This window comes from Schistosoma mansoni, chromosome 1 (genome assembly GCF_000237925.1).
Source record: "Schistosoma mansoni strain Puerto Rico chromosome 1, complete genome".
In the NCBI taxonomy this organism is placed as follows: Eukaryota; Metazoa; Platyhelminthes; class Trematoda; order Strigeidida; family Schistosomatidae; genus Schistosoma; species Schistosoma mansoni.
In genome coordinates this window covers 10,755,450-10,780,693 of record NC_031495.1, presented here as the reverse complement: position 1 = coordinate 10,780,693, position 25,244 = coordinate 10,755,450, and the positions used below count along the sequence as shown (strand labels likewise).

Here is a 25,244-nt window from a genome sequence, read left to right as displayed (position 1 = left end):
TTCAAGCTCTGATGCCACTTTTTGGTTTGGCAGTCCCTAACTCTCTTCCAACCATCCCCAACACCAGTTAGCATTGCGCGTCGTGGTAATCGATGTTCAGGCATACGTAACACTTGGCCCAATCATCTCAGTCGATGAAGATTCACAACCTCATCAACTGATTTACCATCATTCCCTAATACCACTTGAGGTTGTAAAATCAGATGACAGTTCGCCATAAACTCCCATTTGACTGGTACCGTTCGAGTGAAGAGCCTTCACAAGATTTATGTACCCCTGAGGTACACCTTTCAATGACAGACACTGCCACAGAACCTCTTGGTCTACATAGTCAAATGCTGCTTTCAAGTCAAGAATAGCCACCATTATCGGACGTCTATAAGCATGTATGAGCTCTAAAACCTGACGGATAGTGAATATGTGGTCGATACAGCCACGACCAGGTCTGAAGCCAGACTGATTTTCTAGTGTTTGCAGTTCACGAGTCTTAGTTAGGCATCCGATAATTATTGAGACTAGTATTTAAGATGCTATATTAGTTAAACTAATCAACTATATGGTTATCACAGGATGATTTTAACCCCTTCTTATAAATTGGGACAATAAGTGATTGTGACCAGTCAGATGGGATTACGTCCAACTACCAGATTTTAGCCAGAATATTAGTCAACCTAATCGCTAAAATTGGACCACCATATTTAAAGACCTCTGGAGCCAATCCATTTGGACCAGATGCTCTTCCTCGTTTCAGATTAGCTATAGCCTTTTGAACTTCAGCTACAGTCGGGTTACCTACTTCGATGTTCCATTCAGACTGTCTGGGAATAATCGGTAGTTGTGCAGTAGCTGAAGGCCAGCTGAACTGCTCCTTAAAGTGTTCCGCTCATCGTTCTAAACGTCTGGGCTGAGAGAAGATAAGGGTTCCGTCTTTTTCCGAAATTGTCTCACTTACACTTGACTTATTAATTCCGGTTTCTTTTATTAGTCTGAAGAGTTGCCTGGTGTTGCCTACAGCCGCTACCTTTTCCATCTCTTTTGCTTTCGTTGCCCACCACTGCTCACGATCGTTCTTTGAACTTTTGGTCAACCTAGATCTGATTCGCTTTCGCTCTTCATCGTGTTCAGAGCCTGATGGGATGAGTTTACGAAAATCCATCAGTGCAATAGACTTAGAAGAAATCAATTAGTTTTTTGTAACCCTTTGCTTTAAATTACTAGTAGGTGTTACTGTTGTTTCCACAGTTGTTCGCTTATCTTTTCAAACAGCAACTGGGTCAATCTCGTTTCCAGACCTGTCTAAATGTGAACTCAGTTGTTCCTGAGACTTACCTTTGGCTTTCTCGTCCCTCAGTTCAATTGCAATGGGTCTTCTTAGTGTTGTTTTTTTACGTCCAGTGAGGCGCAAGCAAATCCATGCTCGTATTAGAGCATGATCAGAGTCTAGACATGTATTCGAGAACGAGCGACAATCTTCTAGAGAGTCTCTCCAACGATGACTGATGGCAATAGGGTCTATTTGAGTCCATCGTTGGTTTGGTACAGGTGGTCGCCATGTTAGATGATGTCTCTCCTTATGCTTAAAATTAGTGTTTGCTAAAGTTAAACGATTATCTGAGCATAGTTGCAACAGACGATCACCATTATCTGTTTGCTGAGCCGGGATACTAAAATACTCACTTAAATGTCTTTCTGCTTGGTTTAAGCTACCTACTTGGACATTAAAATCACCTGCAGCGAGCACTATGTCTGAGAGTTTAGCTTTATGAAGAAGTTCAGAGAGCTTTCTGTAAAAGTTATCTTTCTCTTTATCCGGGCTGCAGTCAGTGGGAGCGTAGGTAGAAACGACATGTGTCCCTATCCTTCCAAGTTCTTACGGAGCCGTCTAGCCGAACAACACATAGGCGACTACTAACAGCGATCCATTCTAATAGTGCTTGTTTTGCCTTCGTACTAAGTGCTTTGCCTACACCTGTAAGTTCACAAGAACTAGCCATCGGGTCGCCAGATTCACGGAGGGTGTATCTCATCGGCACTCCGTTTTGGCGAGGTGAAGTCAAGTGAATGACCACACTAGGATCCTGTATGCGTGTTTCGGTGACACAGCATACATCAATGGTACGAGATTCCAGGGTCTTAGCCAAGGAGGCCTGTTGACCGATTTGACATAGGGTATGTACGTTGAAGGCTCCAATGTGCAGTTTGGAGCGAGATTCCAGTAGACCTGGGACAGTGTTTCGCGCACTAGGATCGTTGGCCATGGTGACACTTAAGGAGGAAGCCGAAGGAGGAAGTTCAGTGTTGAAAGTCGATGTAGGAGGAATAATAATTGATTATGAATACAGTGATCTTCAGTGCTGTTAGAAGTATGAGAGCAGTTATCACTTCCCGGTTTCCAACACCGTGGAAGGGTTTTTTTAGAGGTACTTGTAAAGGAAATTGGATTAGAGGTGGTCTTAGTGACTTGAGAGGGTAACCGCAGTGCCCAAGGGACAACTACTTGAGGTCGGTCACACACGACCTTTTTGTGAGTAGTTTCGTGTTAGTTCCGTACTTGTTGAGACCTTACCCAAGGGGACGGATATCCGTGGGATAAGGTGAGGTGTGTATATTTAGGGTCGAGCTTTCTAACCCCACCACTCTTTGTGGGAAGGCAGCATCGCTGCTATCTTGATTGTCTGAAGGAAACACTTTACTGCCGTCACACCTCTGTACAGTCAGCAGTACGACTTCGCCTTCGGACCTTGGGTTTGCTGCTTTTAGTCTCACCGCTCTTCAAACGACCTGTCTGGCATGGTAGGACCTTGAGGAACGATTGTCCCAGCCAGTATACCTCGATTGGTTCATCACGATGGACAAACCCGACCACCACGTCAAGGTAGCAGAAACGGTCGGGTTTTTGAATACATATATTTTGTATACTCATTGATTTGAACAGACAATCAGAGGGACGAAGCGAAATGACGCGCAGTGAAGATGGTGTGTGAGCCAACTCTATTTAATCAGGCGTCAATCATTATTTATAGCGGAACAAAAAAAGTTACGGGCATATGATGAATAGGATAAGATGTGCACATACACACGTTCATATAAAAGCAATCAAGGGCGACAAGGGAATAATTAACAAGGTCAAAATGTGACTTGAGTAGAATAAATAAATTGACTTTTCCGGAGGCTAGAGTAAGCTATGCGGGCTAGCACAGCAACTGACACTATACTACAAATGTTATTTCAACTGACAGTTGGTAATTTATGAGTTTCAGATTTTGTCTATGATATAGGATAAAATATATGGTAGTCGAATACCGACCATACAGAAATTTAAATATCGCTAAAAATAATGAAGAACTGTTTCAATACTTCAGTTTCAAATTAACAAATACAACGAAGTAAACACTTGAAGATTTATGAGTAACAGTAGAGGGAAGTATTATCCAATTGGCCAAGATGTAACAAGTTATAACCTCATTATGCATTTTGGTTGAGAGTTGTTTTGGTGATAATTCTGAATACTTAAATAATCCCATACAATGTATTAATTGAAATAATAAAATCAATATTGGTAGTATTGTGAATCTGATATGATGGGTAGGTAAGGTATTAATAAACTAGAGTGAGAATGATCTACAAAGTTGGTTACATTTAATCGCTTATGACATATAATCATGTATATTTCTCTGCAATGAAGTTATAGCAGTTGATCCTTTTTATAAATTTCGATGGGACAATGAGAAGACGGAGTTTTGAAATCGGTTTGATTGGTGGTTTAAGTCAATGGTTCGGTCATGTGACCAGCCATCGCTCGGTCATATTGTATCACTGCATATCATCTATTAATTGAGATTCTTTTCTCCTATTTTAACAATTGAAAATTTATTCGCTACATGAGAGGATCAAGCATCGGTTTCATATCCCTGGTTCACAAGATATTTTTCATATTTAACAATCGAAAATTGGATTGACACTGAAATATGATTAACAACTACGTTACATACAGTGGTACAACCAATCAACCAAAAACAAAATAGCTTGAATTACGATGAGAATTTCCTGTCCGCTCCTCTATTTATTTATTTCTAACAACGTCGAACAATCAACCAAGTTCACACTACAGATAATCAAAATAAACTAAGGAACAAAGTTCCAAATGATTACTTTATCAATATCAATTGAAAGGGAACAAGAAAACTTACCGTAATACGATATCTAGGAATAAATACCGACGGGTCTGGTACAGGACTGTAAAGATCAATTAAAGGTGGGGCTGATGGCTGGCAATCAAAATCTTTGGCACTGATATAAGCAACTTCATCTAATAAATTATCAAGTGAAAATGAATGTTTTTTCGACGGAGTTATACTTTCGGAAATTGATGATGTATTGTGTTTTCCAACTTGATGATTATTACTCATTGTACCAATGTCAGATTTATTAAGATCCTTATCTTCATCAGATAAATGTTTGACATTATCTTTAACTTTTGTATATTGTACAGAAGCATCGGAAAAATTTTTGCTGTTGATGTCATCTTTGCAGATGATAGTCTCGTGTTCTTCCGGTCCAGGAGGTGGTGGCAACATAGTTATGGGATTATAACTACAAACTACAGAAAATGAAAAAAAAGAGAATAACATGATGACTAGAAAGAATACGGTTGTGAATTCAACTTTTATATACTCCCGCGGTTAATAGGACCACTGAACTAGTAATAATAATAATAATAATAATAATAATAATAATAATAATAATAATAATAATAATGCCCTACACATAGACAATACAAAAAAGCCCGGTTATCCTAACACTTATTGGTTCGTGCCGACTCTCCTCTGCTCCAAAGCCCAATTATTAGAACTCGAAAAGTCATATGATAGTATGAATTAGTTATGAGACATAATGTTAATAGAAAAACACTGACTGTTCATAAATAGATCATTTATAGTGTAAAACTGAGAAATAGGTGTATGATTAATTAATTATAATTTTTGGACGGTGAAAGATCTATAAACAGTTGATGAGTTAAATGAAATATTACGATAAGATCAATGTGAAAATACCATAAACCAAAATATTTTATACAAAAGCAATTAAAATAATAGTAGATTAAAGCAGTATATTTCTAAAAGTTCCATCTTTGTTACTTAACTGCTCATTATCTAATAAATACCAATTTCATTTATTGAGATCATGGACCGATCAATGTTGAGCCACCATTGAAAACCTGGAAGCAATAGACGGCCGTTTCACTCTAGTATGGGACTTCTCAATAGTGTACATCCAGAATCCTGAAGTCGAGACTCGAACACAGGACCTAAGGTCTCGAGCGCGAACGCTTAAACTATAGACAGCTAAGCCGGCATCCAACGATGTTAATGTCTAATTCCAACTGATCAACGACATTGTGCAACCATCTTCCATTGTCTTCGGTGGGTAAATGCCTCGCATCCAACACGGTTGGACTCCGCTGGTCACGGTTTTCCAACAGAACCTCTCGAAGATTTTGGGGTTGTGGATGTCTACTACTGGGGAGTCCCATACTAGGACGAAACGGTCGTCCAGTTCTTCCAAGTTTTCAATAGTGGTCTAACTTGGATTGGTTCGTGATCTCAGTAAAAGCTCGAAAAAATCCCACAACCGTATACTAATAAGTTCATTTAATTTACAGTCAACCACTGTTTTTATTTTATTTTATTTAAACACATACATATTGGTACAAAAGGGCACCAGATACATATGCGCCAAACGTCAACCACTGAGGTTTGTATGATTATTGTATGAGGACTAGTGATTCTGTCTGGATTATCGGATGGAAATAAGTGTATTTGAAACTCGATACAGCGTGGATGAGTGTCAAGTAACTGAATCGCTTATTTGCAACTCGTAAAATAATTCAAAACTTGTATATCCGTTTCTTTGTTGAATTTAAGTATTAACTAGTTAAAATGATATGTTAAGTGTATGATATTGTTATTTAATTCCTCAAAATGATTGATAACTGAAAAGATTGAGTACTTTCAATCCATTACAACAATTTTATTATGAACAAAACTTTACATTTCTAGAAGTAGACAAATTAAAAATGCAACTTTGATAATATCCTTTCAATTATCATTAAAAATTTATTTTTTATCGTCACTGGATTACTGACAGATTTCAAGCATGTGGCTTATATGAGAATACTGACTACGCGTTCTACTTACTGAGAACCCTTGAGAATTTCTCAGAATTCTTCTGAAACTAGGAAATGGCTAAAAATACATACGTCAATCAGTGTCTAATATAAAATCCCTGGAGTTTTAGAAGAAAAGAATAAACTTTTCCAAATCGTGATTGTATAATTACGGATATAATTAATAATTTTAGTAAAAATTCAGAAGCTTTTAGAATACCAAGGTAACAACACTTTGTTTTCTATTCAGGGCTCGAATGAACTTTTCTGGGTGACTAAAAAGTTGTTAGAAAATCAGTGTCAACAGTTCGGGTACCAGATATATCACTTACAGAACATCAGGACATTACGTTTATTAATGAAAGTAAATGAAATGTGAAGACAATTCAAAACATAAAGCTAAGAAAAATGAAATGATATGAAATAAAATCAACTTACACTGACGATAAAAAAATATTCAAAAAATTAGTGGAATTTACCTTCATGATCATTGTAGCCATTTGCAACATAGTTGGCAACTGACTTTCTGTGACTGTTTACTAACTCAGATTTGGGACATTTTTGTAATTCCACATTATAAGCATTTAGTCCTACAGTTGAATTAGGTGTTTTATCGAGAATTCTTCGCTCATCTTCCTCTCTTTCATTATTATTATCATCTTCATCATCATATTTATCCAGATTTGGTGCATTTGAAAGTGATGAGTTAGTGAACAGACATCCATAAGATGAAGAATACGAATCCATAGTACGGCATACTGATTCATTTTCCATATCATTGAACGAAGTTCCAGATAATAACGAATTATCATCATATGGTAATAGATTGTGATTTGAACAATCGAATATGTTTTGGTTTTTGGTTTTTATTTTATCACATTTTTCATCAGTAGGAGTAGAAGACAGGTCACGATAACTACACGAATTTGAAGAATGAGACGTTTTAGACATGTAAACTATTATTAATTATTATTATTTAAACATAAATATTGGTACAAGGAGGCACTAGATATATATGCGCTGCACAAATCTCATTCGATTTGTGTGAGGGCTGTGATACTGCCCAGGTGCCCAAACTGAAGCAGGTGATTTTCTCGGGGGGCCACACCCGGAGCCTTTGACCTAAAGGTCTGATCCACAAGGCAGTGGAGCATTGTAAGGAGATACAGTCCCATGGTAGCCGGTGACCGACGATTGGTTCATACGCCATTTGTTCCCTCAGTATACTGGAGGGCTTTCCAACTCCTCTAGGTGGACTTTCCGTACCCACCAACCCGGTTAAAGCGCCGGACATTCGCTTTTCGTCCTCTCAATTTCGTCAACAACACCCCCGCCACGAGAAGGCAGTGAGTAGGACTTCCCTGGGAGAGGCTATATTACACATGGCTATGTGAGAGTATTTCGAGAGGGAGGGCGGACTCTCCCCACTCTCAGCCATACCAGGGCATTTGGGGGCTGACATGTAAGCTTGAAATAAATGATAACAAAAATAATACTTATTTTATTCAAAAGTAATCTATGTTACTTAGAAAGAAAAAAACTCCATTAGCCAGAATTTGATCAACTGAGGAATTATTATAAAGGAAAAAAAGATGCTTGACAATATTAGGAAATTTATTCAGTGATATTTAACAAGTAGTAAAATGCATAATGTGCAAAATTCCAATAAGAGAGTTGATGTTCTATCAGTAGTATATTACTAATAAGCGTTAAACAAAACAATAGAAAAAAAGATTTTGATAAAATGAGTATCAGTGTTGTTGATAAAAATGATTATTGCTATCATTAAGATATTCAATAATAAATAAATAAATTCAAGAGTAATAATAATTTCATCAAGAAGACAATAAATGTTTTCTTTTATAAAATCACTAAATATTCTAATAAAATACATTACAAAGCATATTATTACAAAGAACTAATATATAATTACAATACAATCGATTGTGTTATTGAATAAAAAAAGAAGGGGAATACAGCAAAGGAAATTTTCTTCTCAACGAAATCATTTACTTAAGCTGTATGTTTGTATTTATAGCTGTTTGATAAATATGTATGGTAAATATTGACTGATCTTAATACGGCTTTTGTGATGCTGTACAAAAGTGTTGAAGTGCGTATATTAAAGTAGATTGGAGCCTTAGCCATATGAAAATTTAACCCACCCCCTATATGTATTCAAAAATAGTTTGTTCTCTCCTTAAACCTTACCTGGTAATATTGAAACGAGACATTAACACCATTGGATCCCGGCTCAGGGGTCTATAGGTTAAGTGTTCGTGAGTGGGGCCGGAGGTTCTGGATTCGAGTCCCACGTGCGGAGTCGTGGATGAGCACAGCTGAAGAGTCCTGTACTAGGACAAAACGGCAGTCCAGTGCTTTCAGGTTTTTAATGGTAGCCTAGCTTAGATTGACTCGTGTATACAACTGGTAATATTAGGTTATTATCCAGTGTGATGAGTATCTATATTTTTTTCATATTATTTTCTTCATTACGTTTGTTTCTCTCCACCTTCCATTTGTCTATTTGACCTTTTATTTTCATATATAAATGTTTTTAACAAGTATGTGTGTCATCAGGTTGTTCGAAATGTATTACGCCAATATATCACATAGTTCTGATAGCCGTCTTCTTAATACACGATCAAAGTAAATCATTTCGTTGAAAAGAGAGTTTTCTCTCCTGAATTGTCTTTATTTTCGTTCAATAACTAATATAGTTTATATGAAATGTATACAATTTTTATATTCACATGACTTATCACTCAATTATGATAGAGCTAGTTGATATGCTTCATAGTGGAGTATTATCAATTCACTTTGACTCCATTCTATCATTTCAATTTAGGTGTAAATTACTGTTTTAGTTTATAAATTAAAACTTTGCTTATCATATCATCTGTATATTTTTAATATTTGTTAATCATTTCATAAAGCAGGAACTGAATCTATCATAAACACACTTACTGGAATAGATACAAAAACCCTATCAGTGTGAGGAAGTAATATAAATGAAGTCAGTGCTAAAAGTGACTTTTATCGTGAATAAATGTGGTTAAAGTCAACTCAATACCTTTCTTCATCCAAATTGAACCAGTTGCGAATCTTAGTAACGAGAACAGAGAACAAAATGTGTTGAGGTTTGACATGTAGGAAGAATGGATTTTTAAAAATGCAATTGAAAAGAATATTTAAGACTAACAGACAATTTTTGGCATTATTATTCTCTAGATAATTAATTCAATTTGAGATACTTACGTATGCGATATATTGTATTGTAATAAACTCGATTCTGTTTGATTTTTATTAATCTGTTTATCATGTAACAAAGAATCACGAAGCGATGATTGATTTATATCATCAACTATAATGAGAGGAAAGAACAAAAAAATCAATTCAGTTAGAAAAGAGAAAAAACCATTGTTACCTAAAGTTACATTTAACGCGAAATATTCTAATGTGTCCCACCATTAAGACTACCTAGTTGATTAGCTTACGTGACAATGTCTATCTCATAAAGCATGTAAATGTATGTAAAATACAATTTGGATATGGTTTTGTGCAGAAAAATTCAAATTTTAATCTCTCTAGTTGACACGATATAGGTGAGCATAGACACAACATGTGTATATGCTCATAAACCATTTCGAAAGCAAACAACAGATTAGAGGTTGCAAACGAGGCACACTATTGGAGGAAGTTAGTGTTGTATTTATACAAGGTCTCAGTCTACATAAACGTGTTTAGGTCTAAAAGGTAATTCTCACAGACACATCTGTCATTTCTGTACATTATAATCCGATTTAGCAATCAAATTTGTAATTATTCAAACATTTTTATTGGTTTGGTGTACCATAAGAAGTGTACAACGTAAATGAATAGGGCACTGGGGTATAATACTAGTTCAGAATGATTAAAATGAAAATAAACATTGTTCATTAGTTTTAGATTAGTTATGTGCTGATGTCCGCGATGACGTTGTCGTGAAACCAAAACAAAACAGTCATGAAGTGGTGTATATTCTTCCACAAAATTGTCATAGTCAGTAAAAAACGTTATATGTAACGTATTCGACATATACATTTTCCTTCACTTTCCTATTTAAGATACTTAACAGTAGAAGATAAACTAATGTATACAGTGAAAAGTGACACGGTAAACTTTATGTGAAAAAAATTAAAGCAATTTGTAGTCTTATTGAAAATTCTCAATAATATGAATGTTTATTGATTCGGACAAATTATATCATGCACTTAGCTTGATGACATTTACACGATAATTTTGTGGAAATTTTATTTGAAACAATCTCAGCAATTGAAATTAAAATAATTCCAATGTTTCATCCAACAAACTTGTCTGGAACATTCTGTGATTATTTTGATTATTACACAGAAGCCCAGACAAGTTTCAATCAGGTCAGTCAGCTACAACGCAGGACCAGACACATATATGCATCGGTTCAAGTTCCCACACCTCATCAGTAACATAACAAGATGAACAACAAATTCATAGAAGCAGTTACTTCAATGGTAATAAGATATAAAAGAAAGATTGAATATAAGGATATAATACAGGAAGAAATAAATAGTTCGTAGAAAGAAACATATAAAGTAACTTTAATCTCACAGTTTAAGGGAAGACAGAGAGTGTACACACCTATGTCATTGTGATCGGTTCTGACCCATGTCACACAGAGTCTCCAACCATTGGTTACGATAGTCACACAGACCCCAACCAAGTAGTCTGCATCTACCAACATGGCTCAGATTAGAAGCTAGTGACTTCAAGCTCTGATGCCACTTTTTGGTTTGGCAGTCCCTAACTCTCTTCCAACCATCCCCAACACTAGTTAGCATTGCCTAGACAATTTTATCTGACGAAACGTTGGAATTATTTAAATATCAATTACTGAGATTATTTGAAATATAATCTTTTACACAATTTCTATTAAACTCTTCGTTTAAGTATTGACAAATCCTCGTATAAACAATTACTTTCATTTTACAATTTAAATATTAAACAAACTAAACTAATCATTAAAATATACTGTTAAGAGATATTCATTTCTGACAGTCTATCAGCTATATTCTCTTATTAAGTTTACCTTATAATAGGACAAAAGAATATACGTTGTATAATTAATAAAAATTCCAGATATCAATTAAGGAATACAGAATAAAATGGATACAGCATATTGATTATTGAAGTGAATGTTCTATGTGGACATAGGTAAGGATAACTTACAAGTCTGTGTAGTGTTTTTATAAAGTTTAATAATGCCACGGGGAAATGAGCCTATTTCACCAGTTCGTGTATTTTGACCACGCCACCAAAATTCACGGGGTTTTCCGTCAATAATAATAACAGTATCACCTCCTTCTAAGCCTAGACGATCGGCTTCATCAAGATTTTGAGTTGCTATAACGATAGTTGGACGAATCTATCATTTTTGTCACATATATAAAGAATTACAAAAAAATGATTAATGAATAAAAAAATACAAAATCATATCTAAACAACGAATTTTACATTTCATAATGATAGAATTCGAAATAATGAAGTGACTATCCATATATTTTTAATTTTCTTGGATTCAAACAATGTAAGGTAACAGGAAACTAACAAACTGAACATTATCAGATTACAAGCAGTACTCAGAATAGATTGAAAGACAAGGTCAACTATACAGAAGTTAATTTCATCGTAATATATAAATGCTTAGTATGTACAATTATTGACAAAAAGCACACTAGTAAGTTAAAATGTGTGAAAATTGGAAGCTCCCAGTTTCTTTTAATCAATACACTATTAAACGGTCGTTTATAAGACGGTAATGATTTTACGAACGAAATGGGTAATACATGAAATATATATTACGATAAAATAAAATATTCTCAGTATGAGGTTGTAGAGACTATTGAATTTCATTGATACCATGAACCGATCAGTTTTAGACCACCATTGAAAACCTGGAAGCACTGGACGGCTGTTTCGTTCTAGTATGGGACTCCTCAACAGTTCACACCCATGGTCTTATGTGTGGGAATCGAATCTAGGTAATTCGGTCTCGCTAAACCTCTAGATCACCGGGCCGGCATTCAGTGTTAATGCCTAATCTCAACTAACCAACGACATAGCGCGACTATCTTGCATTGTCTTCTGTGGGTAACTGACTCACACCCGATACGGATTAGCTCCACCGGTAATGGCTTCGCATTAGAGATAAGAGATCATGGGTTTGATTCCTGCATGGGGGACTGTAGGTGTGTACAATTGAGGAGTCCCATATCAGGGTGAAACGGTCGTCCAGTGCTTCCAGGCTTTTAATGGTGGTATAACTTAGATTGGTTCATGATTTCAATGAAAATGGAGCATTTGGATTCTCGATTTAAAATTTAGATCAATTTATATGAACTGTTGATTTGGCACTGTTACTGAACAAGGTATATCTTTTTGGTAGAAACCATTCTGACTTGAATTGACCATTACATTGTTGAGATTAACCAGCACTAGTTGAGTAGTTGTATTAGTTATGCCACCTAACTAACTAACCGGGTATTGATTACTGTATGCTAATCAAAGTGATAAATTAACGATACAAACATATAAAAACTGTACTTCAGTCAATTTGTGAATTGCCATACAATACAACTACGAACCTGTTACTAATGTCAACTTGAGTAATGATAAATAGCAGTTATAGGTTGTAAGCTTAACTTTAATACTTTGTTGAATCATTGGTGAATGGAGAACCGATTGATAACAAATTTCCAGGTGACGGAGATAATAGTTAACCAGTTAGGTGTTGAAATCTTAATATCATTATACGTTAAGTAGCTATGGGAGCTTTAATGCCCTTTCAAAGTTATGAGTAGTATCAAAAATGTAGGTTATCTGTTGTATTTTGTTACCACAGCATATAGTGCTAATTGAAATAGAAATCAATAAAGACTCATAAGCTTTGCAATATATTGCAGGATAAATTTTACCTGATCTAATCTTTCGGCAAGGTAGGAAAAAGTTGGTCGACGATATGGTTCAGCTCTCCAACAAGCTAACATTATCTGGTATAAACGACGTGGACAGGTAAACCGGGGCCATACCAACCTACGACCAGAATCTAAAAGCTCTAACAAACGCACAGGAGTGAGACCTGACCAAGGATCTGCACCACCGGTCCACATTTCCCATAACGTAACACCTAGACTCCAAATGTCACTTGCTTCAGAAAAGGTTCGTTTATGCAAAGATTCTGGAGCGGACCTAGGGATACAACAAAAAACAAAAAAACCTACTTATAGCTATGTAAAACTTAGATACCTTGCAGCGAATTAAGGGCGATAAAAGCTTTTTTGCCGTAGTTCCTCTTAGGATAAAATGCGCACGTCATTCAGATGTAAAATAGAAACCGTGTAAGACAGAAATCACATTGATGTGAAATTCATGGTTACTAGTAAAGTGTTTTTCGTGTTCTCGTCTAGAGAAACTACTGACTTTTTAAACGTTCAAAAAGCTCAACAATAACAAGAAGACTACTACCAATAATAATAGGAGGACCCTACAGTTTGTCAGCTACTGCACGTAGGAGATCGATTACAGCTCATAGCTCTTGTTGTGATAATCATAGCTATTACCTTCTCCAATTCAATATTGTTTGGACACTTTACTTGACTCACCTCAAGTGAGAACAAGAATTAAGAGGTAACAATGTATATCAGTAAACCAGAACAAAAAAAGTAGTATAAGGATTGAAATCTACATAGGAATCTTCTAAAATCTCGAATCATTCTCTGAAGCCCGTTAACTGAAAAATGGACGAATCAGCTTATTCCGATTTGCGACCGAGCTAGCCATGCAGTAGTGAAGAATCTATTCTCCTAAAAGCATCATTTAGTATGATGTGACGTAATAAGTGTTTACATAGTCTTAAATTCTAAAACTTCAAATATGATAATAGTCGAGTATGAAGTACCAGGACGCTATAAGTAGCCTTGAGGTTGCTTAATATAACTGCAGTATCAGTGTGTTTTGATTGAAACAGTAGGTTTCTATCAATGAATACAGACTATATTAGTCTTTGGATAGATTGGGTATATATAAGAATGTTAAATCGGAAGACAGCTGAAATTTTGTTTAGTGTTAGATTATTTAAAAAATTTTATGAAATCAGCTGTATCATTGAGAATGTCGTAGTCACAGTATGCTAATACAAATACCTTCTATCCTACAGTTATCACTGCTATAAATCAAATCATGTTATTGTACTCCAATTTACATTTATTTAGAGCATAATTTAAGACAGATCACATCGCGATCAGCTACCGCTGGCGTGGTTGTGTACAAGACTAACGCACCTTTTGAAGTACCTATCTGGACTCTGATCACACCCTCGTCTGCGCCAATCTCATCTTATTTTTCAGTGGTCAACGAATTGGTCGTCATCAACGGATTGATGTCAGTAAATTGGTTGCAACTTCTGTTGCAAATAAGTATCGAACCGATCTAGCTTTTAGACTAGCGACCATCCCACCGAAAAGTATAGATGAGCATTGGTTGCAACTGCATGACGCCATGAAAATGGCGAGTAAAGTCGTCTGCAGCTTCGCGAAACGTCACGCTTAGAAGCACTGGGTTTCTTCTCACTCCTTACAACTCATCGAAGCCCGTCGGTCTACGCCGGGTGACCATGAGTTTGACCACAAACAAAGGCTGTTACGCAATGAAACTGGGCAAAGCTTGAGTAAGGACCGAGAAGCCTGGTGGTCGGAGCGTGCTAATGAGCTGGAAGCAGTAGCTGCATCTCGAAACTGCCGGAAGCTCTTTCAACTCATCCGGATCACTGGTAGCAAGAAGTCTGGTGTGAGTGAAACAATCTGTGAAGATGATGTGATGCCAATCACTAACATTTATTGATGTCTTGGACGATGGGTAAAGTTTTTCGAAGGGCAGTTCAACTGGCCTGCTGCTACGGCAACATCGATCACACTGTCCTGCACTCCATGGCCGGTGACGACTGATCCACCAAATGAGGCGGAAGTCCACAAGCAACTCCAACTCTTTAAACGCTACAAATCACCGAGCCCATATGAATTACCTCCGGCTCTTTTTAAAGATGATGGTGACTTTTTGGCTAAGGAATTGACTGAGTTGTTTACAAAGGTCTAGGAGCTAGAGTGTTCCAACGTCATGGAATGAGTCGATAGTTGTCCCTATCTTTGAAAAGGGTTCACGTCGTTCCTGTAACAACTATCGGGGGACATCGTGTGTTCGGGCGCAGAGACGATAATCCAATTGGTGTCATCATCTTGAAACATCGACTTCGGTGGCTTGGATATGTTCTACAAATGTCGTCTCGGAGAATTCCTCGGCGTGCATTATTTGCCGACGCTCGGGCTGGTTGGAAAAAGCGGAGAGGTGGTCAGTGTATCACATGGTGTCGTGGTATGAAAGAAAGCTGCAAAGGGCTGGCTTTTGTTGGTCTTTCACGACTCCCTGGCTGGGGTCCGAGAGACAGTGCAACACAGTGGCTAGAGGCGCTATCAGATATGGCTCAGAATGGAAGCCAGTGGCGATCCTGCAGTAACCTTCTTTTACTTTCTTCATAAAGAGTGGTCATAAATTCCTTAACTGAAAGAGATGTTCTGGTTGTTCCTTTCCGTTTCCTCATTATTATTCTTATTATTACACTAACATACACTAATCTGTGGTTGTTATTGTTCTCCTGTTTTTTCTTATATGCACCTTACCCCTTTTCTCTTCCCATTGTTTTGTGTGGCGCATATATATCTGGTGCCCCCTTGTACCAATATTTATGTGTTTAAATAATAATAATAATGATCAGTGGTAAAGTTTCGGACTGTGAAGTTGGTTTATGTGGGCTTGGATTTCACCGTGAACATTAATTCTTTCAATATTGCAGGTATACCTTGTCGACGAGTGGCGATCAACGCGAAATTTAGGTCATTCAAAACTTCCTGTTGACTACCTTCAACCACGTAACACACTGTATGAAGTCTGTTTCCATCACAAAGTCTAAATTAAAAAGTATAATGACAACAATTTCCTGCTTAAGAATAGGTAGTTGACAATGTGAAGAGAATTGTAAACATGTGATTTCAGTCATAACAAGATGAAGTTTAGAAAAATATCAGCTTGGGACTTTGTATACAAAAAATGTTATTTTGACCTTCATTTAATATGATTGGTCTCGGTTTTGATTTGTTATTGAATTGTACTGCAAAAAATGCTTGGAGCTATGTTCAATTGCATGGTGCCTGCCTATCTGTCTATCCACTTAATCTTACTGAATAAAATTTTCCTTGTCAATGATGTAATTTTTTATGCACAGTTAGAAAAAACTTAATGTATTTGGATAGCCTATTATAATAGTGATTACGATTATGAATTAATTACATACCAGGCAAATGGAATTTTCTGTTCCAAACATCCAGTATAAATTGGTTCATCTGATTCATTTTCATTTAATTTTTTCTTATTTACTGCACATGATTCTAACGACCGAACTAAACCAAAATCAGCTATTTTAATTTGAGGATATTCATTTTTTGGAATTGATGAAATTAAAATATTTCTAGCTGCTAAATCGCGATGAACTAGTCCTTGGGATGTTAAATAGGCCATACCACGGACGATTTGAATAGCCATATCCCATAATGCATCAATTTGAAGAGCACGAGGTACAGACGGGAAATGTGCTCTTACGTCATTTGTTTTACAAGAATTATTATTATTGGCACACATTGATTGAGCTCTTAAATGTAATAATAAACTTCCTAATGGCGCTAACTCAGTTACCTGAAATAAAGGTATGAAAAATGAAATTTCATCATATGCATAACAAAAATGGTGTTATGGATGATATTCAATATGTGTGAGATGTTAAGAACAATGCATAAACGAACTACACCAAAAAAAGGAGAAAAAGATAAGGCCACACAAATTGCAATTCTCAACAAATATAAAAATGAAAAACTCTTAGCTTTTTATTTGACTTTGTTGATTATTAACTACATAATAATCAAAATAAGTGATACATAAATCATTAATAGCTAGGATGTGATATGATGACCGAAGTCATAGTTGACTGAAGTGTGAGTGCCCTAAAAAATTTATTTCCTCTAATCGCCTATGACACTTGATTATGTTTATTCTTCTGTTAATATTTTACATATAAGCATGATGTTTGATGGAAAGAAAAATCTGTTCTATTTGGTAGCTCCCTTAACTTGAGAAAATCAGTTCAATTTGGGTCTTGATTCTGTTTTGCGAGCAACAGTCATTTGGCTTATGCGTATAACTGCATATTATCTATAAGTAGAGGTTCTTTTCTTTCATTTTTAACAGTTGAGAACTCATTCATCAAAGCCTAAGATCCTATTCGATGGAAGGTGTCAATCAAAAGCCAATAAACTTTTAAGGAGTGAAACCAAACTTTTTCATTCTTCCATTCCTTCCCTCCGTTCTACCTCTTTGTTTATTGCATAACAATATATATATATATATATATATATATATATATATATATATATATATACTATATTTTGGGGTAGCAAACATGTAAAACTAATCTAACTCTACCTTTTAGGTTTATGTTCATTTAAATACTACTTCTTCTAACGACATCGAAGACTTTGTTTTGCTTGATAGTATTTTTCATATCGAAATACAGATCTCTTTTATAATGAGTAACAAATAACTTTACATTCCAGCCAATTTTGGTTTCACGTTAAGTAAGACCAACCACTGAGTGTTATAAGATAAAGTCACAATCAGAAGATAAATAATTTGTTGAACCCGAATTTGTATATTTGGCTTAAAGTCACGCCTCTGTATGAGGTTCAAAACTTAATGGATTTGGGTAAACAAAAGAGAAAAATTTCCAAAATTTAATACCGTAGATTAAATTACCATCATAATTGGATTAGATAGAACAATTCCGTAAAGACGAATTAAACTAGGATGTGAAAGGCATTGCATCGCACGAATTTCATACAAGAATCCTGTGAATAAATCACTTTTCATTGCTTCTGGTTTTAATAATTTCACAGCCACAGGAATCTGTAGGGACAAAAGTTTTTATTGAGAACAGTTAAGCTAAAGACACAATCATTAGCTTTTTAAAAAAACCAAAAAAATCACCTTATCTATCGAAAATATTGATAATTTGGATTGCTGGATTACACAAAAATCCACCTGAAACCTTTCTAGGGTTGCTGCTTGTTTCGAGCCCGGGTAAAGGTGAAGGGTTGGGCATAGGGTTAAAAATACACCTCGTAAATAAAATCCCGCTAAAACAGCGTTAGCCCCAAAGAAACATTTAAACTCTGCTCTGGGATTTAAAGGATCTTCATACACAAGAGTTATGACGTCCCTCATAGTGTAAGCCGAGATTCTTCGGAAGCTAAGAGGATGATACCTCATCTTGATGGATGGTCTTAACGCCAAGATCAGAATGGACAACATCAGGTATGCACGTATCATGGAGAGACCTAGACCGTGATAAAGAAACGACAATGGTGAGGGAATGGTAGACCTACGTGCTTCCGCTATTGTCATAGGGAGATTCGTTTTTCCCCATAAACCCATTCGCAAAGCATTATGCGCCTTACAGATTGATCACATCTTCATACATAAAATATTCAGAAGCTCCATGGAGAGCGTAAAAACAGAGATGAGCTGATACATATCCAGATCATCACTTGGTGGTGACAAGACTAAAACTAAAGCTATAGAAGCACTAAACAACTGGATAGGCAGCACCATGAAAGTTTAATACAACCTTCATTCGATTCGCTGACAAGCCCACTGAGTTCAATACACAACTCATCAACAAGTTCCAAGCCTTACAAGATCTACTACAAGAAAACGAAAACATTACAGAAGGCAAATAGAGATTACAGAATAACTATAGCATGCCACAAAGTACTGAGCCTCAAGAGGCACCAAGATAAAGAACGGATCTCTGTAGACAGCCTAAATACGATTTAAGAAAGGAAAAAACAGAAGACAGTAGTTAACAAAAGCTGAACGAAGGCAGCGAAAACCAAAGCATAGGCCAAATATACAGAAGCAAATGAACGAGTGAAGAATAACATTGGAGGTGACAAGTGGAAATATGTAAAAGACCCAGGAAATACAGAAAAAAAGCCAAAAGAGAAGTAAATGTGAGAGAACAGTATGACATAACCAGGAAGCTTTCAGAGAAACAGGGTATAACATATCAACCACTCACTCAGGAACAAGGAAGGTAAACCAATCACTGCGGTTTTGAGGCATTAACAACAGGCAGGTAAAGTACTTTGAAGAGCTCTCGAATAGACCACCACCACTGAACACATCGGACATCTATGGAGCATACATAGACCTTCCTATAGACGATACAACACCAACAACAGAGATTAGCAAGGCCCATCAAATAAACAATGACAAACCACCACGATTAGATACCATACCAGCTGAAGCACTGAAGTCAGATAGATGAAACTGAATAGATGTCCCATGTCCCCTAAAGGAATATTTGGGAGGTAAAACAAATACCAACAGGGTGGGAAAAAGGGTATCTTTTCAAAATACCGAGGAAATGAGATCATAGTAAGTGTGAGGACTACAGACGTATGACACTACTGTCAGCACCAGAAAACGTTTTCAACAAAGTGTTACTCAATCGAATGAAAGATCCAGTAGGAACCCAACCCCTAGGCCAACCAACTAGCTTTCGTAAGAATTAACTATTTACCGACCAAATTGCGACATTACGGATAATTGTTGAACAATCGATGGGATGTAACTCATCACTATACATCAACTTCCTTGATTATGAGAAACCATTCAACATCGTGGGTCGAAAAGCCCCGTAGAATATTCTCCGACACCATGGGATACTTGAGATAATTGTCATCATCATATGAAACTTCTACAAGTGACTAAATTGCAAAGTCTTGTATGGAGGTCAGGTCACAGGTGGATTCCAAGTGAGGTTGATGACAGACAGGGTTGGTTATTCTCGTCTTTTCTCTTACTTTTGGTTGTCAACTGAATTATGAAGATATCCATATGTCAAGAGAAGCATAGATGGATTATTTGAACTTTTCAGATGACAGCTACTCTGTCCCATACACAATAAAAAATGTATATGAAAACTGTCAGTGAAGCAGCGGTCTCTGCAGAAACAAGCGTCAACATTCACAGGGGAAAAACAAAGACATTGAAGTACAACAGTGAGCAGCGAATAAATCAAACTTGATGGCAAAACTCTGGAAGAGGTGAAAGCTTTTATGTACATGGGGAGTATTGTTGATAGATATAGATGATCTGAGGCAGATGTAAAGGGATGAATTGGCAAAGTAGGGATAGCATTCCTAAAATTTAAGAATACCTCGAATTTAAGAGAACTGTCAACCAAGACCAAAGTCAGAATTTTCAACACCAAAGTTTAAACCGTTTTATTGTACCGAGCAAAAACTTAGAGAACTACCAAAGTTATCAAGAATAGAGCAAAAAGCAGCCATCAACTGAGGACGGAATAAGAAAGATACTACGGGTGAATAAAACACTTTACGGAACCCAATGGACCGCATCACAAGGCAAGCCTCAATTTGGAAACCTCAAAACAAATGGAAAAGTGGTAGACCAAAAAAACATATGACGTTAGAAACTGAACATAGACGTTGAGACCATGAACAGCACCTGGCAACAAATGGAAAGAAGAGCCCAGGAAAAAGTTGCTTGGAGAAACTGATTAGCGGCACATGTCCCAGAAAAGATAACACACTTAAACAAGTGAATAAATGAGTGGGTGAGACACTCGGATTATTTAAAATTCGATGGTGGGATTACGTATTTTAGGTTTGTTTGAACTGGATAGTCATGAATTCCCACTGTATGTACTCACGTGTCACTGTCAGGTTACGAACTATTGCAAAACTAAATGGTAGAAAACTTACAATTTCGCCCGTTGGCATAGTCCAGTCACCACGCCGTACTATACCAAACGAACCAATTCCAATTCTTGAATGAAGTTTGATATCCGTCTCAGGAATAAGACATGTAAATGCAGCTGAGTTAGTAACAACATTCTGACGATTATTTTGAGAGAAACTAGTGGAACGGAACGATACTTGATGCTGGCTCCAGTAAGAATGCTGAATGGAGAACTGTTCTTTACATTGATGTTCCAGTCCATGTGCTGGTGATACTGGAGCACTAGTATAGGACTGTTTTCCTCTAAACAACTAGAACAAAAACGAAATCGTGTGGTATTTAGAGAACCCAGCTTACATGTTTACCTTTATTCACTCAATAATAAAATGTGATGTGTGGCGCATATATATCTGGTGCCCACTTGTATCAATACTTGTGTTCGAATAAAATAAAATAAATAAATAAAATTTGATGTCTACAAAGTCAAAGCATGTATTAGAAAATAGGTGTTTAAAAGATATCGGAGGGACCGTTGAATCTAAGTTGCACTCTGGCTAGCATTCGTCAGAAAATCGTAGCCAGAATGTTGAGAGGAATGACTCCACTTCAGAGACTTTAACCAGCATCACTCAGTGACTCAAAAGTCGCAACCGACTTCCTGAACGACTGGGGTGATTGGAATTTTAATCAATTCATTAGGGATAACCTTTGTTTTCCGACCATTCAGACTTTGCTAGTAAGTAACATATTCTGACCTGTAATTTTATTGACCAAAATTCAATTTCAAAACGTTTATCGTTTAATTAAACATACGTACAACTTCTTACAGGCTCTAACTTGCAGTCTTACAGATTACTTCCTCCTCTTATTGTGTTCAGTATTGAATATTTCATCACATTTCACAAACACAATTTACAACAACGAAGACTTCATCCAAAGAATCTAAGATCAATCCTGAAAAGTAATATCAGAGTTGTTCAGATATTTTTGGAGTACTAATAACTATATCTGAAGATCTTTAAAGTGAATAAACAGTACAAAAAAGAGTTACAATTCAATTTCTGTGTTTTCAAAACTTTCGTGAAACAAAAACCAGACTTTTAGGACTTAAATTAGATACTTGATATTTTTTGTGAAACTAATGGAACTCTCATAAGGGTGGCTGCAAAAATAAATGAATTCCAATGGGCATACAAAATCACGGGATAAACAGACATCTTCCTCGATTGCAAAACATTTGGTTGAAACTTTTATATGCATCAGTTTATTTCTGATTTATCAACAAGTTAGTAGGCTACCTTTCTGTTCATCTTAAATAACCTATGATAGAACATACCTTTTCAACAACAGTGAAATTCAGACTATTTGATAGAAAATTAAACACAAGTGGCATTATATGTTTATAACAAGCCATCTAGTGGAAATCATAACAAACAATACCACCTAAAATTTAAAAAGTTCTAATGGACAGTCACTCACTTTACGTAACAATTTTGATCGGTGAAAGTCAGCAGCAGAATATGGTTTCGGATCTGACCATGAACAGGAATAGTCTGTATATCCATCCGATAGCAAATTCCCTACCGAAAACCCATCTTCTATTAGCTGATTAACAAGTCGATTGATTTCATTTTCTGTCATTCCAAGACAAGCTAGGTCAGTAGGTTTAACCCGATCGAAATCGTCAGGGCTAAGGGGTTTGAAAGGAAAAAGCTGTAATAGTCAACAGTAAGTCTCTACAATATACTAAAGTTAGGCTTCATATAATACTTTTTAAATTAAACTATCGCACAACCTTTTATCAGGAAACATAAACAAACTTATATCACCAAACTCTCAACGATCATTTCCGGGTTATTTACGTAGACATATCGTTTGTTTTCTTTTATGAAAGCACAGTGAAAACTTCAAAAGGAATTAAATGCATAAGAAGAGAATAATGACTTTCTCAGCTTACAGAAGATAGATAACTATACAAAATATATGACGAGAATACCTGTCATTTTTTGCCATGACCAGGATTTTGATTTTACAGGATGCTTAAGTGTAAACCTAATCTACGCTAAACTAGATTTAAACAGGCTCTGTGATGTAAAATATGTGAATTGAAAGTTTGTAATTTACATTGCTTTGTATTTGCCAACGATATATATTAGAGGAAGTGCGAATTTCCAGTTTGCGATAGTTTGATAGTATTCATAACACACACGAGCATAATGAACAAATTGGTAAACAACTGTAATAATCCAAGTTAAAATACTACACTTAAGAAATGTTAGCAACAAGATAAGAGAAATAGTGACTTTAAAAATGAAAACAATCATAACGAAGTAATCTAGAAAAAAAAAAGAATGAGTGTGAAATAATATAAAGCTTATTTGAAGCGATGGCTGTTTATTAAAGTAACTAGCATTCAACCTGTAAGTTACAAGCTTGACCCCCAGGTCAGCTACTTTGATTTGGGTAGTTAAGTTGTACCACTAGCCGTCACTAACAATCTGGTCCAAACCCTAGTACATAAACTTGTATTTTGTAAATGAGCTGCAAGTGAACAGTTAGTAGTGAACTGTGCCGAAACTTTTAGAAGCATGACGTCTGTCCTAACTGGTACTGTGCCTTGAGAAAGACGGTAGAGATATATGATAGACTTCAACTGCCCTATTTGGGGGAGGGATGTGACCAAGAGAAGTGAACTTTAATTTGCACAAAGCCCCAGCTTAATACCAAAACTAGTAATAAACTGACATAGTTGTAATCCAGCGATATTTTGCATTTGGCGATTGCAGTCATAATACTGTATGCTGATCATCTTTTCATTATGTAATTGTTATCTTAATAGTCATTATAAAGTTTTGGTGGCGGAGCCCTGAATTAGTTGATTGAACAGTAAGCTTTTAATAACTATATCTGCGTTTTCAAACGCCGTCAGAGGGATACATCTGAGACAGTTTAGGAGGGCTAGAAATCTGAATGAACTCAAGTAGACAAGTAAACTGTTTCGTTTGTTTGCAGACTCAAACTCTAGATAAGCGTACTTTACTGGGATTTTGAAAAATAGTCTTTTTACAAGCCCTATCGACTTTGGATTTAATATACATATAGTTTAATGGGCCCGATAAGAATAATCCTATTTTCATTAATTATAGAGTTAGCAGAACTTAAATGTCCAAAATTTATTTGTGTTGGGCTAATGTTTCTCCACAAATCTATTCCACATTCTTGAAGGTGTTTTCCGGTAGTATCGAATAATTAATCCCAGATACAATTATGATTTCTATAGTGATAACTATGATTTGCACATTAAAACAATGGACCATTTGCGGAGTGCTTCGCAATTTTGGACTAAATACCTGCCGTGAAATTCAGATAAGGCTGTTTGAACGATGGAGTGAAATAAAACAATAAGAGTCATCAAGGAAAATGACAAGCGAAGCCTAAGCAGTAATTCAGTGATAAGCAATGAAATCTAAACTAGGACTGAAAGGGAGTGTAGTTACTACGAGTTCTAAATCATTTACATCACTGAAAATGTGTTCGAAAAGAAATTCAGTAATAGGATGATGTCAAAGTAAAAGTGATATTTACAAAACTGATGTAGTGGGACTCACTCATTTATTTTTAATTTCTTCTTAATTGCGTTGTAGAAGTTTCGGAGATGAGCACGTTCGAGAAATGCAGACAACTTCTCACATCGACCTTAAGAAATTATAGGGGGAAAAAGTGCATACCTGCCCAGGGATAGTAAACCTTTTCAGTCATCAAGAAGTTGGTAAAGTGAGCTGTTTGAACGTGATTTAAAAGACTATTAGTTGATGTTTAGAAAAATTCAAACACAGTATAAGAAAATGAAAAACAAATACAGATTTTTGAGATGAAAGTCGAAGTGTGTTTTTAGCACTGGTTTTTATTTTATTTTCATCAATAGAACTTTACATTGAGAATAACTATTGATATTACTTCTCAGAGAAGCAAGTTAATTATGCGAATGACTTGGCAAGATGTTAAAAACTCAACTGATTTCGGGTCTAATATTGGCTAACAAAATTTGTCTAATCATTTTCGAAAATCTACTTTTCTGAAACAAATGAAAACCATTAGTCAAATACTACCGATTTGGCGTAAGTTTGGGAGTATTGAT

General features: G+C 36.0%; 1 protein-coding gene across 1 annotated transcript in view; it reads right to left on the bottom strand.

Moving 5' to 3' along the window:
- Positions 1-24,865, bottom strand: part of Smp_164930 (tyrosine kinase) — a gene marked incomplete at its 5' end in the record, with an annotated part of 41,345 nt that extends 16,480 nt beyond the window's left edge. Inside the window, 11 exons of the mRNA XM_018793236.1 lie at positions 4,191-4,600; positions 6,646-7,082; positions 9,425-9,530; positions 11,411-11,606; positions 13,156-13,429; positions 16,584-16,981; positions 18,095-18,244; positions 21,130-21,417; positions 22,586-22,796; positions 24,715-24,802; positions 24,835-24,865. Of these exons, the coding sequence (XP_018647769.1) occupies positions 4,191-4,600; positions 6,646-7,082; positions 9,425-9,530; positions 11,411-11,606; positions 13,156-13,429; positions 16,584-16,981; positions 18,095-18,244; positions 21,130-21,417; positions 22,586-22,796; positions 24,715-24,802; positions 24,835-24,865 (2,589 nt within the window). The remainder of the gene's footprint in view (positions 1-4,190; positions 4,601-6,645; positions 7,083-9,424; positions 9,531-11,410; positions 11,607-13,155; positions 13,430-16,583; positions 16,982-18,094; positions 18,245-21,129; positions 21,418-22,585; positions 22,797-24,714; positions 24,803-24,834) is intronic.
- Positions 24,866-25,244: the final 379 nt, after the last annotated feature.